Source organism: Protopterus annectens, chromosome 1.part2, assembly GCF_019279795.1.
Source record: "Protopterus annectens isolate FY-2018-M chromosome 1.part2, PAN1.0, whole genome shotgun sequence".
NCBI lineage: Eukaryota > Metazoa > Chordata > Ceratodontiformes > Protopteridae > Protopterus > Protopterus annectens.
The window spans coordinates 450,795,023-450,811,468 of record NC_056727.1 but is presented as its reverse complement, the minus strand read 5'-3'; the positions used below and the strand labels follow the sequence as shown (position 1 = coordinate 450,811,468).

Below are 16,446 nucleotides of genomic sequence, written 5' to 3'. Positions count from 1 at the left end.
AAAAATTGCCTGAATCTCCTTCTGTTCTGACTGTGCTTCTCAAACATTTTGGAAATCTAGAGTATATTTTAGTGCATTTATTAAAACTATATTTGCCTTAATATTGCTACAACTCAAGTGCTCTAGGTTGCACCGCATCTGAATTGTTTAAGTGTGTTTTAGCTGCTTTTCTGTATATATAGACTTCTCTGTATATGTAGACTAGCTACTTATTCTACTGTATTACTGCCTCTTAAATTGTTTTTCAGTTGTGCACTTGCATTGCTTCATTTAAAAAGTTTAAATTGCTAATTTTGTAGAGTTTTAACTGCATTAACTGATTAGGGCTACACACTCAAGTGCGTTAGCCTTTTCTGTGTTTATTTACTGTATTATTGCATTGTTTAGCCTGTTTTAACCAAAAAAAAATACTATCTTGTTTGCTCCTTTCCTAGCCAGTATAGTCCAGATCCCAGGCTTTGGTGGTTTCAGGACATTATTTTCTGGGCTCAGAGCTATCCAGGCCTTGCTGTGGTAGAGGGACGTCCTACTGCTTACCATTGGGAGTGGTGAGCATTGTACTGCCTATCTAACACTAGAGGAGTGGTTTCCAGCTCTGAAATTGTAATTTTATTAGTCTTTTGGGGCCAATTTCTATCCCTTTCAACTTTCTGGCTTAAAAACAAGTGTGTTTGCACATTTTTTGCAACGTGCAGCACCACGGGGCTATGGTTAAAGTATTCCAGGTGCCAGAAAGTTTGCTCTTCAAATTATCCCTTAGAACTAGCTGGTTTCTCAGTAGTAGCACTAATATCTGAACCCCTGTGACTAGCACTTGCTCTAGTACCTGCTGGAAAGCACTAGGAAGTCAGAAACTGATACAAGCACTCAACTCTCCTTGTCAATAAGGAGAAATTAATAGTAAGCACTAAACAGCCTACAACTGCAAAGTACCTTGCAAAGGTAAGGGAAAACAGCTTTTGTACTTTACAAAAAAAGCATCTAAACAGGCATGTCCAAGGGTCAGCTTCCGGTAATTTCTCCTGTCCACCTAGTGAATCTGAGCATACTGGGGCAATGCGGCAACTGCCTCATGTACACAGACAACCCTCTCCTCCTATCACCCAACACTACAACCTGCGAGAGATGCACTTACATAGCCAAACTGGAAGCAAAGCTCTCTCTAGCCAAGATTGTGCTAAACAGTCAAGAGAAGGTTAACACCTGCACTACACCTGAAGCAACACACAGCCCTTCAAAACCCACACCATCTACACCCACACATAGCAACACTAAACCCACATATGCGGAGGCCCTTAACATTAATCTGCCCACGCAATAAGTACATCCGAAGCTGAAACTCAAACAAACACCAGTCACAACCAAAGTGACACATAGCTCACAACACCAGTGTGCCACCCAACAACAGCCCCCAAGGCAAGACAATGAACCCAACACTTTAGTCATAGGTGACTCTATAGTCAGGCACACTGATGTCCCACTCACCAGGCTGAACAAGGAGAAAATTACAGTCTGCTGCATGTCGGGTGCCAGAATCAGCCACATAATGCATGCACTCAAGTCACTCCACAACAAGTACAAATACGACTCTGTCATTGTCCATGTTAGAGTGAATGACTTGAGACGTACCTCTCTGGACTACATGAAGAGAGACATGGAAGAGCTCTCGGATCATGTGGCCCAGGCAGGTATGACCCTAGCCCTGAGTAGCATCCTGCCTTCGCCCAGAATGATACCACAGTACAAGGACAAAATGATTGACTTCAACAATTGGCTAAGCTTCTGGTGTCATTCAAAGGGGATCCAGTATCTTATGGTCTGCACCTGTCACCCCTGGGATTCAGGTTACTGGCTAAAGCTCTTGCCACCCCACAGTGCCTTTTTTAGGCAAGGTTCAAAGGACAAAACCACCACCGTAACAAATACAAGCATGCAAAATCTGAAGGTAATGCTACTCAATGCTAGAAGTCTAAACCTCAAAATGCACTCTTTCGAGGCACTCCTAAAAATGGAGAACATCGATATCTGCGCAGTAACTGAGGCCTAATTCAAGGCTCCAGGGAGCATCCCTGCAATACCAGGCTACAACTCTTACCACACTTTTCGGCCACCAAACCAAGACCAAAACAATAAAGGTGGAGGAGTGTCCATATTCACCAAGGATATTCACACCTCCAGGCTAGTTGCCAAACACAATTCATCTGAAATTCTCCATGTGCAACTAACACTAGGTAAGACTGCAATCCAAATTGTAGCTTGCTACAGATCCCCCACCATGCCCCAAGATTCTCACTACACCTTTCTAAACATACTGGAAAATATTAAGATACAACCAAACACCCTAATACTGGATGATTTCAACTACCCTGCCATTAACTGGGAAAACTACTCGGGTACCAACACCTTTTCCCAACGGTTCTTGGAATTCATAAATTTCAACGCCTTGGATCAACTAAGCCATTGTCCCACCAGGGGCTCCAATATCCTAGACCTGGTCATTATCAACATGGGAAATAGATGCTCCACACCACTGGTCACCCCCTCATTGGTCAGGTCTGACCATAAGCAAATCACCCTTGATAGCTACATCCCACCCTCACCCCCCAGTAAGGAAACCTCTGTAAAAACTTCGCCAAAGCCAACTTCATGCTACTCAAGTCAGAAGTGACAAACTTCATGACACCCATGCAGACGGGATCTGAAAGTTCGACTGCTAAATCCTACACTAAGGCACTGTATGAGCACATCCACTCATGCATGAATCGTGCATCCCAAATAGAACCAAGATACTCTCCTCCAAAAAAAGGAAACCAATCTGGTGTTCCCCTGCCATAAACAAACTACACAACAGAAGAAACTGTTGCAGAAAAGAAGAAAATCCCAGGATGCAAAAAACTCCCTTACCAGCCTCAGTAAGAAGCTGATATCTCTCATAAAACTCTCAAAAAACTAGTTATGAAAATAAAATTGCCAAAGATTCCAAAGACAACCACAAGGCATTCTATAGTTATGTCAAGAATCTAAATGGCAATGCTCAGATCTGCTCTGTGCTACAACAGAATGGCATTAAATATACTGATCCCAAGGATATTGCCAATATCCTGGCAGACCGATTTAGTGCCAACTTCACCCCCCTCTCACAAGGGCCATCTCGATACCAAAAGATCGCCAAATTCCAGTAATCACGGCCACACAGGTAGAAACCGCACTCTCCAAAGTCAAGAATACAGCATCCATGGGACTAGATGACATCCCAGGCTGTGTACTACATGAACTACAAAATGAACTAGCACCTCACCTAAGTGTCATGTTTAATCATAGCCTCCACCTCAGGCTTCGTGCCCACCGAGTGGAGCACGGCTACAGTTATCCCACTCCACAAGGGGGGATCCACCTTGGATCCCAGGAACTACCATCCCATCAGTCTGACGAGACTGATCTGCAAGGACATGGAACGCATTATCGTGGAACTTATAAACAAAGACACTGGCAACCTTCAAACACTGGACCCCACCCAGTTTGGGTTCATGAAGAGCCGATCTTGTCTCCTGAACCTGAATTACTTCTTCGAATCAGTCTCCAGAGCTGTGGACGAGGGTAAGGCAGTCCACACAGCCTATCTGGACCTCGCAAAGGCCTTCAAAACCATCCTCCACTCTGGAATCATAGATGAACTTAATAAGCTAGGCATAAATCCCTGCGTCACTCAATGGGTTGCCAATTGGCTTACTGACAGAACCCAGACTGTAAAAGTAGCAGACTCCAAATCCAGCTCCAGACAAGCGGAGTACCTCAGGGTTCAGTCCTGGACTGCTCTTGTTTGGCATCTACTTCTCTGAAGTACAGGCTAACTAAGGGACTCTGGCTAACAAAGTTTGCAGATGACTGCAAACTGGGAGCCATTACTGAATCCCCAAATGATGTGGATATTCTACAAAAGGGCCTTACAGAAATAGATGCTTGGTGCCAGAGCCATGGGCTCAAGCTTAATGCCAAGAAATGTATAGTTATCCTCTTTGGGAAAAAGCATGTACCCATGAATAACCACATAGGTGGCAGTACACTAAACACCGAAAGTGTGATGAGAGACTTAGGGGACACAGGTGGACAGTGGTCTCACTTTCGATAACCACATCACCACAACAGTCAGGAAATCCTTCTATGTGGTAAACCTTATCACCAAGGGCTTTTCATCCAGAAAATAGGAGGTCATTGTCCCACTGTACTCATCCCTCGTTAGACCCATTACAGAGTATAAGGCCCCATTTGGTATGTACTTCACAAGACATTTGCAACAGCTGGAAAGGCCGCAGAAATACCTCACTAAAAGAATCACAGGCCTAAAGCAGATGCCATATGCTGACCGTCTAAAAAAAACTCCACCTATACTCTGTGGCATATCGTCTACTCAGAGACGATCTCTGCTTAACATACAAGGCCATGTCAAACCCTGAGCTGATGGACATGCTCCACTTAAAGAAATCCCAATCCCTCAGAGCCACACTCTCCAGGGATCTAAACCTTGTCATCACAATGAACAAAACATGCTGGAAGGATAGGTTCCTGACCCACAGACTCCCCATACTCTGGAATAGACTGCCCATACATGTCAAGTAGAGCACCTACTTGGCCATCTTCAAAAGGAACCTTGACGACTGGATAGGAGATAGGAAATTCACCCCGGGGATCATGTCAGTCGCCCTGATAGACAGGGGTCCAGGGAAGTAAAAATTGTGGGAAGAAATATCCAGGGAATTGTTATGGCTATGCTTGCATAACCCCTAGGGCCAAATAGCCTAGTACCAACCTATGAACCTATAGGAGCAATATTTAAAATCTGTTTCTATTTTGGAGCCTTTGTACCCCCATTATTTCCTGCTTTGCCCAGATTTCTTGTGCTGAGAGTTTGAGAGGTATGAATGTATACCTTTGGGGTTATGGATTAGGAAACATGTTATTTATATGCATCTGTCTGCAAGAGGTTGAAACATGTAGCTGTGTTCTGTTTGTTGTTTTAGTTTCATCCCAGTCTGATGTCAGAGTGTTGTGCAAATGGTGGATGCCTTTTGGAAGTACAGATGTGGAGGCATGCTGTACCCGATAGCAATTTCTTGGAATATAAGATTATGGTCACTTGTGCCTCAGCTTTCATCCCATTTTTGTTCAGGCCATCACTGGATGAAAAAAATTGTTAAAATTTTGAAATGTACTTCAGAGCATATGACACCCACTCACACAACATACAATACACCTTATGGCTTACAGGTGCCTAGTGATCCTAGACCCTGGCTGAATTCAGTTATTTTCTCCACTGTTACTACAGTGCACTCTTGACTAAGTGGGCCAAAGGTATGAAGGAAAAACTTTAAGAGTAATGCAAAATGTCAGGAAATGTAAATAATAATAATCTGAAAGGTGTGTGGAAGACAGAGGATGCATGCATGGGGGAGCGGGGCATGGAGCTGAAGGTGCCACTTCACCTAAAGCTGGCCCTGATTAGCTGTGACCCTGAAATCTAACAAATATTCCCATGTCTTGTTACTAGCTAAAGCTTTCTATCAAAGGATGTTCTACCATGTATTCTCTACATGCCTAAAGAAATTCAAAGACCCCTTTGTGATTCTCAAAAATAGCACAGCTGAAAGTACAAAACAGAACTTAACATCTTAAAGCGTCAAGGTGCAGTACTCTGCGAGTTACTGTACATATGTAGTGTGGCGACCCCTAACTGGGAAAAGCCGAAAAAAGAAAAAGTGTGGAGGAGGTCCTTGCTGTTTGCTGCATTCCTATTTGATAACTGCATCACTTAGTGTTTAATGCAACTTCAAAAGAATACAAAATAACTTTTAAATTTAAAACATATAAATTGGTATTTTCTAAATTTTGCAGTACCATATCTCTCAACCTGTTGGGGCAAGAAATCTGGTAAAAGACTAACATAATGGGAGGGCAAAAGCCCAAAAATAGGGACAAAATGTAAACTATTGCTCTTAGAAACTTAGAAAGCTGACAAAATAACAGGATTTGTGTTAGTATGCATTTTATGAAGGATATGAAGTCTGAAACTCATACATATATTATTTAGTGACTTCAGTCCTCCGTGATTTACCAGAAAACCACAACTTTTACGAGAAAGAGACCAAAACTCTGAGGCTGAATCTGGACAGTTGAGAAGTATGTTTTACACACACACACACACACACACACACACACACACACACACACACACACACACACCTTCTCTTTCGCACACTCACACACACATGCATACGCACACACACACCTGCCTTTTCTCTGCTCTCATACAGCCATATACACACCTACTGTCTGACATAACACACACACTTTAGCTGTCATATGAACATACAAACAGCTAGTTTAAATTACACACACTCTCTCTCTCATACAGAAAAACGAACTGCCATTTTACCTAACGCACATACTAGTACACTCATACAGTCACTCACACTTACCTCAACATGGCTTGTTTAAATTCCACAGTAAGTGTGGATTGAGTTTACATCCATGGCACGCATTAGTAGTCACACTAGAGTTGAAGTTGCTGCATTTCAGTCCTAAAGCAGAAATTAAATACTGGATTTTGTGGCGGCCACTTTCACTTGTTATTAACTTAAGATACCTAGTATTTACAAACTTTAATTATGGTGCACATGCTTGTAGAAGACAGTTAAAATATTTTCCCAATCTACTCATGGACTTACTAATTTGAATCAGCTCTATTAAGACCGGGAGAGAATGTGTATCTCTGTTAGTTTGTAAAACCTGTATGAGCTGCACTTATGTTATTTTAATGCAACACCATGCTTGTACAGAGTTCTAAGGTTACGTCAGTCGAGTACAGCTCTACTTATTATCATTATTAGTTAGCTGCAGTGTATTACTCTCTCGAAAATGTTTTAATTCTTTATATCCTTCAGAAAATGCACACTAATGCAAAACGTGTCATTCTAAAACCATTCTAAGTTTATAAGCACCCTATTGAAAATTTGTTCCTAATTTCAGACCATTGCTCCATCCACACATTATGTTTGGCTAATGGCTATGTTTAAAATTTTTTGTGTTGAGATGGTGAGTGGTATACGAGTTCTGTGGGCTACCGATTCTTAAACTACATTTCTTTACCTCGGGGAAACATTTTAAACAAACTCACTAACATGACATCCACCTTACAAATGGCAGGATAATATGCGATTGTACCTACCAATTATTCCCGATTTTACCTTTGTTTTTTTTGCCCTGCCTGTGGCAAATTGCTTGATTTTCTGTTAAATTGTTGAGGATTTCAACAACTCAATATATCTTATTGCTCAAAATGCATAGTGACACAAAAATCTGTAAGTGAATTAGAATAATAACAGATGCCTGAATCTGAATCCTTATATCCATCATATGGCATTATCTACATGTGGGTAACGAAATCAATGACATCGCCAATATTTCATGTAGTCAATAATAGATGAAGCTGTCACCTATTTTAATATATAATTTCTAAACCTCCTCGACTCCTTAGCTCCACTTAGAATAAAAAGAATTAAGAGCAAAACTCTCCCATGGTTAAAAAAAAGACACCTTAGCTACCATGCACCTTCACAATAAAGCCTTGAAAAGCTACTATAAAGACAAAAACCTAGCCTCCCTAAACGAAAATAAAAACACTCTGCAACAGAGTCAAAAAACTTCAATTCTGACCACAGATCCTACTATATTACCCTCCAAAATAATCATAAGACTAACCCAAAAAAGTTCTGGAATAGTATCTCCTCCCTCTTCAACCCTGGCAAAAAGGAAAACCCACAACCAGATGAAAATATTAGGGATACCAATCTTGCCTTCTAAATCAACAGCTTCTTTATTGATTCCATATCTAAATTAACATCTTCATTTTCCAATAACTCTACTCCTCCAGCTACAACTCATACTTACTCTTCCAATCTAGACTGCTCGTCCTCTGACCACCCTCTCTTCTCCCCCAAACCCATACTCATATGTACTATAAAAAATTGCTTCTTAAATTAAAACCTTGCTCTAACACTCCCAACAACATCTCTTCCTTCTTCCTAAAGATAGCTACTGAAGCCATTGCCTACCCAATTTGCATACTTTTAAATCGGTCCATCCAAGAAAGTTATGTACCCCAAATCTGGAAAAAAGCTTACATCATTCCCCTCCACAAAGTAGGCAACAACGCCATTTCCAACTTCAGACCAATTGCCATCTTATCCCCCATCTCTAAACTACTAGAAAAATGCATACACATACAACTGCTACCTTACCTCACCAATAATCACCTATTAACCCCAACACAACATGGATTTCTACCCAGTCATAGCACTACTACTGCTCTTCTCTCCTCCTTTGAAACTGTAAATAAAGCTAGAGATTCCAACTATATTGTCTCTACTCTGCTCCTAGACCTTTCTAAGGCCTTCGACACCATCTCTCACTTCCTGTTACTCAACAAACTCTCTAACCTACATCTTTCCCCCTGTTGCATCAGTTGGTTTTCTAGTTACCTCTCCAATCAGCAGCAATCTGTGAAATGGAAGAAATCCACCTCCTCTTACCTCAACACTGTCACTGGTGTACCTGAAGGCTCCATATTAGGTCCATTATTATTCAATATCTTCATTAATGACTTCCACCACAATATCCCAAATGCTAAAATAGTCCAATACGCTGATGACTCTACCATTATCTGCATTGCAAACTCCATTCCCTCCCTCAAAAAAATAACTCAGGATGCCTTCACAACCACTGAAAAATGGATGCATGATAATCATCTCGCTCTCAATCCATCTAAAACCAAACTGATACTATTCACCCCATCAAAAAGCATAACTATTGACAAAAACTCTTTCCTCATAACCAGTCAAAATAATACATCCCTAGAAATTGTCTCCAATGCCAAACTGCTAGGAGCTCTCATTGATAATCAGCTCACATTTGATTCCCACATAAAAACAAACATTAAAAAAACACATCAGAAACTTGGTATGTTCTACCAGCACATACGCTTTCTCTCCCCATCTACCATATTCCTCCTATCTACCACATACCTCATCCCCTCTCTACTATATGGTGCCCCACTACTAACCAACCTTAAATCCTCTACCAAAACAAAACTTTCTTCCTGTTACAACAAAATCGCTAAATTCGCCTCTGGCCATAGATCCTCCTCCCACCACTGTACTGCCCTCCACAAACTGAATTGGCAAGAGCTCCCAAACTATCTTACCTACACTCAACTAACTCAAGCTCATAAACTCATCTTTAAGCCCTCACTCTGCCCCTCTCTCTCCTCAGCCTTCACCATGCACCATCCTAATAGACCCCTTAGAACCAGCACTCAGAACCTACTTGAACTCCATAAACCTACCCGTCCAGCAGGTAAACTCTTACTTTCTTTTGCCCTGGCCCGCCTCTGGAACTCCCTCCCATCACATATCCGTACTACCAGCATTCCTATCTCTAAATCTCTCCTCCATTCACACCTATCTTCTCTTTGGGAATGCTCCTGTACCCACCCTGCATAATTCCTCCAGCTACTACACACTCCTTAATCTATAATCCCTTCCCTTCCATAGGAACACTCCTACTATAGTTAACCACTTATGTAAATACTATCTGTGCACACCTACTAACTAGAATCTTAACTAATACTTTCTCTCTTTACATTTATTAGTGAATATAGAAATTAAAAATTGTAAACTTATTTGTTATTCTTGTATTTGCTGTTCTGTTGCTTTTCCTGTTTTTCTTAATACTATCTTGTGCTTATATGTACTACTATGATCCTTATCAAACAGTAGATGTTATGTTCTACCTATCATAATTTACTTTATTCTTATTTGTATTTTTGATATTGTATCTTTGGAGTTTTTCTCCCCAGGATTCCCTTGAAAATGGGCTCATTCGGTCCAATGGATTATCCTGGCAAACAAACTTCAAATAATAAAATAAAAATAAATAAGGAGTAAGAAATGGTCTTAAAGGAGAAGACGGCAGCATCACTGGGTGTTTTTTTTTTTAATTGAAACCTCTTAAAAGTGGGATGGTTCCAGTGCCAAAATCAGGATTTAATGGGACCAATTGGGAATTTGTGGCACCCTATTATTTTGATCCCAAAACTGGGAAATGTGGAGGAATTTGATACAGTTGAGAGGTATATTATGAATGCTACGTGCTATGAGCTGTGCCAACGTTATGTTGTAATTTTTATCCAAATTGCCCTTTCAAAGTCTCTATTACCTCCTATCATCTGATTACTATCCAGGGTCCCCGGAAGTTTTCTAACGCTCTTTAGGGGGCGATATCACCCACATTGAGAAACACTGGTTTAAGCAAAAGTAACTTACATTTAAGTTACTAGTTACTAATATATTACTATTACTTTATTACTATTTTGAAAAAGTAACTATTTATATTACTAGTTACTAGAAATTGTAATATATTACTCCCATCACTGGGCATTATTGCTTGCTTATCTTACAAAATTAATATCTCAGGTTAACAGCATTATTTTGTTATCCCTGATTGGTTGAAAGCTATGTGGAAAATGACAGCCTTTGACAAGTGGTAAGCGGAGCCCAATTTCACTCCATTTGGTCAAATGGAAAGATCGTAATCCCAATGGCAAACTTCGGAGCGGCTACAACCATCCAATCAAGCTTGAAACATTAAACTAGCCCCAACAGTGTAACAGTTATACTAATAGCTTAGTCCAGCAACAGACTGGAATAATTAAAAGTGTGTGTCCCATAGCCACACACATCACACCACTGCAGACACATCCTTACCATTTCCACCATACCTCTTCACTTGCTTATTAAGACTTCTGGACATAGTCAAAAATATTTGGAGAGGAGGCAAAGGCATAAAATTGGTGATTACTTAAAAGGTAATATAACGTATTGCATTAGCATACCTTTTACAAATTTTATGAGGAACAGACAAAAAAATCTGGACATTCAGTTAAGTCTGGGCAGTTGTCGGGTATGACAATGCCTTTTAAATGTATGAAACTATGTGTTGCCTTGCCTTACATGCAAACTACAATCCTAAAAACTCGCCCTAAAAATAGAGACAAAATCAGGGGACAGCTGAAAGGTAGAAGTTTCGTTGCCATTTTGCGAAGGGGGGGGGGGTGGTTACGTGTTCCGCTGTTTAAATGACAAATAAACTCGTCTTACTCTGTGAATCAGGATTTCTCTTCATCCTTACATATCCAGCAGTTCCAATTACCGTCCAAATTCCCACAGCATAAATTAGAGAAACGCCCATATTCCACCTAGCGAGGTCACGTAATTTCATTTTTATAGATAAAACAGTGGTCACTTAAAAAGACTTTGAATAAATGTTATCATTTAAAATATTCAAATAATACAACAATCCAATGTTACGCTAAAAGGGCGCCGCCATGTTTATTACATTTAACAGGTTATTGCGAATTTCCGGTCACATTATCCAATTAACTAAGGGGAGACTGTTTTGGAAGTGCTCCTGGGTTTTTAAAATAAGTTATGTGCTAGTATATATATCATTTACTATAATGTACTCATATAAGCTATATTTTTATTTAAGATTATACCAACAAAGTGCTTACCTCTAAACGGTATAGCATTCTGTCTGTCGGCTTTTCTCGGCTAGTTGCCGCCTCAGCGGAACTCTGGTTCGCTAATGACTGGTAGCGATTTTTTACAGCCCGGCGCCCAACCTGCAAAGAAGGCATACGCACGCACCTATCTGCATGTCTAAATTCATTTGATCACGGGGAAGACATACAGACTCCGTACAGAAGGCGCCCTAGCCGAGAATCGAACCGGAGACGTCTTGCTGTCAGGTGACAGCACTAACAACTGCACCACCGCGGCCTCTAAACTTCTTAAGAGGAACGTTTCTTAAGAATTTTTTAAAACAAATAAGTACTGCAAAAAGTATTGAATTGTGGTAATACGTTAGAAGAGGTTATAAGTGTAAAGAAAAAACAACCGTGAGCTTCCAAGCTTAAGTTGTAAATGTTTTGCATTGTAGCTGTGTGTCTCACATTGTGAGATGCACTGTTCCAGGTACAGGAGGTGAAAGGTTGAAAGCTATGCTTAACCAGTCCTAAACTGAACTTATTAATGATGTTCTTAACTGCTCATGTAGTGTAATAGTAGTATTTTTTCAGAACAGGCAAGTGTACAGAGGCAGTGAATAGTGTTGGTGTGTCATGTGTTAAAGGGAGGAGGGGGCAGGCAATAACCTGCCTTAACCCCCTAACTGTACTTAAAATGCACACGTATATATGTATCTGGGTAAAGTAGCAGCTCCATAGTTCTCCAGTCTTGCTACTCAGATTTTTTTAAACAAGAAACATCTTTATTGAATTACCATTTATGACATAGGCAATCCTCTATTTATATAAATGAAAACTAAATAATATTGACGTGTTTTCAGTTGCAAATATTATGCATCACATATAATCTTCTATACAGTTATCGTCATCGACCATTACATAGTTCATTCAATTCCTGCCTTCCCTTAAACCACATTCCTCCCCTAAATATTATTCTGCATGTGCTGTTCGCACAATTCCCATTTTTTTCTGGGTGATTTGCTTCTACCCTTTTTGAAGAGCCCACTTACACTTCTTTTATCTCTTTTACTATATTCACTAATTCTAATACTGTTGATTTAGTCTTTGCTTTCCATTGTCTAGTAACTGCTTTTTTTGGCAACCATCAGAGCTAAAAAATATTTCCTTAGTTACACCAAGAATGATGCCACAATATGAAGACAAGATGATCAATTTCAACAATTGGCTTAAGTACTGGTGTCATTCAAAGGGGATCCAATGCCTGTCAGCTTGGGATGATATGCCCAACAAGCCACGATGCTTCGCTAGGGACGGCTTGCACCTGTCACCCCTGGGCTTTCGTATATTGGCAAAGGCTCTTGCTACCCCCATAGTGCCTTTTTAGGCAAGGCTCAAAAGACAAACCCACCTCCATAGGTATCACAAGGGATAAGAAACTAAGAGTGATGCTACTCAACGCCAGAAGTCTAAATCTCAAGATGCATGCACTCAAAACTCTCCTTAGCATGGAGAACATTGATATCTGTGCAGTAACAGAAACCTGGTTCAGGGCTCCCGAGAGCACCCCAGCACTACCAGGTTATACCTCATACCATGCTTTTTGTCCCCAAAACTTGGACCGAACCACAAAAGGAGGGGGGGGTATCGATATTCATCAAAGATACCCACACCTCCAGGTTGGTGGCAAAGCACGAAGCATCAGAGACTATCCATGTGCAACTAACAGTGGGTAAAACTGCCTTCCAGTTTATAGCCTGCTACAGACCACCCTTCCAAACCCAGGAACCCCACTCGGCCTTCCTGAGAACACTGGAAAATATGAAAGTCTCTCCAAACACCATTATATTGGGCGACTTCAACTACCCAAACATAGACTGGGAGCATTACTCTAGCTCCAACACCCTAGCCCAAAGGTTCCTAGAATTTATAAACTCAAATGCTATGGAACAACTTGTTACCACTCCCACAAGAGGGGAAAACATACTGGACCTGATCATCACCGACATGGGGACTCTATGCTCCAGACCAGAAGTGTATCCCTCACTGGTAAGATCAGACCATAAACTAATCTCACTGGATATTCACATCCCAACCCCACCCCCTGCCCAGAAAAACCACAGTGAAAAACTTCTCTAAAGCAAATATCACACTTCTCAAAACCGCGGTGGAAATCCTTCAAAGCCTCCGGGCCTGTGGAAAATACGGCCCAGACCACAGAATCCTTTATAAACGCATTCTATGAACACCTTCAGGAATGCATGGATCATGCAATCCCAAATAAAACCAAGACCCAATCCTCCAAAGGCAGACGTCCTGTCTGGTGGACCCCAGCCATAAACAAACTATACAATAGAAGGAGGAAGCTACTAAATGATAGAGCAAGGGAAGGCACCACTGATCAGTATTGGCAAAAAACTACGGGCACTCATAAAATTGTCTAAGGCCAGCTTCGAGAGAAAAATTGCACAGGACACTAAGGATAATCACAAGGCTTTCTTTAGTTATGTTAGGTACCTGGGTGGTAATTCCCAGATATGCTCAGAATTAGTCCAAAATGACAAAAAATACACTGAACCCACAGACATTGCCAACATCCTAGCTGGCAGGTTCAGCGCAAACTTCTCCCCCCCTTCCCCACCAAAAGGGCAAATATCTATCCCAGCAGAGTGCTGCCCCCCTGACATCTCAGATGCTCAGGTAAGAGCCGCCCTCTCCAAAGCAAAAAAATGCAGCATCAATGGGACCAGACGGTGTCCCAGGCTGTGTCCTACGTGAACTCCAAGAAGAGCTAAACCCAAACATAAAACTACTGTTCAATCTCAGCCTTACTACAGGATATGTGCCCAAGAGTGGCGTACAGCAACAGTGGTCCCTTTCCATAGAGGTGGTGCCTCAACAGATCCTGGAAACTATCGCCCCATAAGCCTGACTAGCTTGGTCTGCAAAGCTATGGAAAGGATCATCATGGACCTCATAAATAAAGATATTGGGACCTACAGACACTGGATCCTACCCAGTTCGGCTTTGTTAAGGGCAGATCCTGCCTCTTAAACCTGGTTGGTTTCTTTGAAACAGTCACCAAGGCCATTGACGAGGAAGGTGGTCCACACAGCCTACCTGGACCTCGCAAAAGCCTTCGATACAATACCCCACTCGGGCATTATAGATAAGCTCACCAGCTTAAATATAAACCCCTATGTCACTAGATGGATTGCAAACTGGCTCAAGGACAGAACCCACATGGTTAGAATTGCTGGAGCCATGTCAGACTCCAAACCAGTTACAAGTGGTGTCCCACAAGGCTCAGTCCTGGGACCTCTCTTGTTCAGTATATATTTCTCGGAGGTACAGGCCAACACGGAAGGACTCTGGCTGACCAAGTTCGCAGATGACTGCAAACTGAGCGCCATAATCGACTCTCCAGCCGACACAAGCATCCTCCAAAAGGGCCTCATAGAAACAGACAACTGGTGCCAGAGCCATGGCCTCAAACTAAATGCCAAAAAGTGTATAGTCATTCCCTTTGGCAAAAACAAAGTGCCCACAAATTACCACATAGGTGGTAATCCATTAAGTACAGAAGAAGTAATTAGGGACCTGGGGACCCAAGTTGATAGCAATCTCTCATTTGACAACCACGTGGCCAAAGTGGTTAGAAAAACATTTTATATAGCCCACCTAATCATGAAGGGATTCACATCTAGATCAGGGGAGGTCATCGTGCCTCTTTACTCATCCCTCATCAGGCCCATAATTGAGTACGATGCCCCTTTTGGGATGTACCTTACCAGACACCTGCAGCAACTGGAAAGACCCCAAAAGTACCTCACCAAGAGGATCAAAGGGCTCAAAGAGATGCCATATGCTGCCCGGATAAAGAAACTCCAGCTCTACTCAGTGGCATACCGCCTGTTCAGAGGTGATCTGTGCCTGACGTATAAAGCCTTGTCCAACCCGGAATTAATGGACATGCTGCACCTCAGAAAATCCAAATCCCATCGAGCTACGTGCTCGAGAGACTTGAACCTCAGCAGTGAAATAAATAGGACATGCTGGAGGGACAGATTCATAACCCAGAGGCTCCCTTCACTCTGGAATAAAATCCCAGTCCAGGTTAGGCAGAGTCCCTCATTGACTCTATTCAAGAGGAATCTTGATGAGTGGATGGGAGATCGTAGGTTTACCCCGGGTATCACTTCTGTGTCACTGTTAGACAGAGGCACAGTATACTAACCTCGAAAAAGGGCATAGCAAAATAAATTTAAAATGGGTGGCGAAAGCCAAACACATTCTGGCTAGGCTTATAAATGCCCTAGGGCAGATAGCCTAGTATGAACCTATGCACACCAATTTGCTCACGCAGTATTTGCGATAGAGTAGTCTGCATGGGCTTTTAAAAAGTCTGCCAACTCCTGCTTATAAAAATATGTTCCTAGTTACCTCTTTCTTCTACATCACACCTCCAGCATTTGCAATCTACCTGACCAAAGATTCTTTGTATGCTTGGGGTTTAAAAATGCCTAAGCAAACACTTCCAAGCAAGGATCATAAATCTTGTAGACTTATTTTTTGGCATATTTGGGAGTCAAAAATTTATCTTCCCATTATTTCTTTAGAATTGCTTACCAGTCTCTCTTCCCGATCCTTCCTAGCTTCTGCAGTTTTATTCCTATAGCTATCGTGCAATATTTTATATGCCCTACTAATTAGAGTGGGATTTTGGATGCAGATCCTTAAGAAGAGTAATGATAACAATACAGAATATGATATAAAGTAGCAAAAGGTATTCTAAGAACTAAGCCAACACATGAATGGAAAAAGGAGATTCTGCTGATAGAGATGACCTC

General features: G+C 41.5%; 1 protein-coding gene across 1 annotated transcript in view; it reads right to left on the bottom strand.

Moving 5' to 3' along the window:
• SMIM26 (small integral membrane protein 26) overlaps positions 1 to 11,458 on the bottom strand; it is a 91,784-nt gene extending 80,326 nt beyond the window's left edge. Inside the window, exon 1 of the mRNA XM_044056991.1 lies at positions 11,211 to 11,458. Within this exon, the coding sequence (XP_043912926.1) occupies positions 11,211 to 11,331 (121 nt within the window). The 5' untranslated portion in view covers positions 11,332 to 11,458. The remainder of the gene's footprint in view (positions 1 to 11,210) is intronic.
• Between the last annotated feature and the right edge of the window lie 4,988 nt (positions 11,459 to 16,446).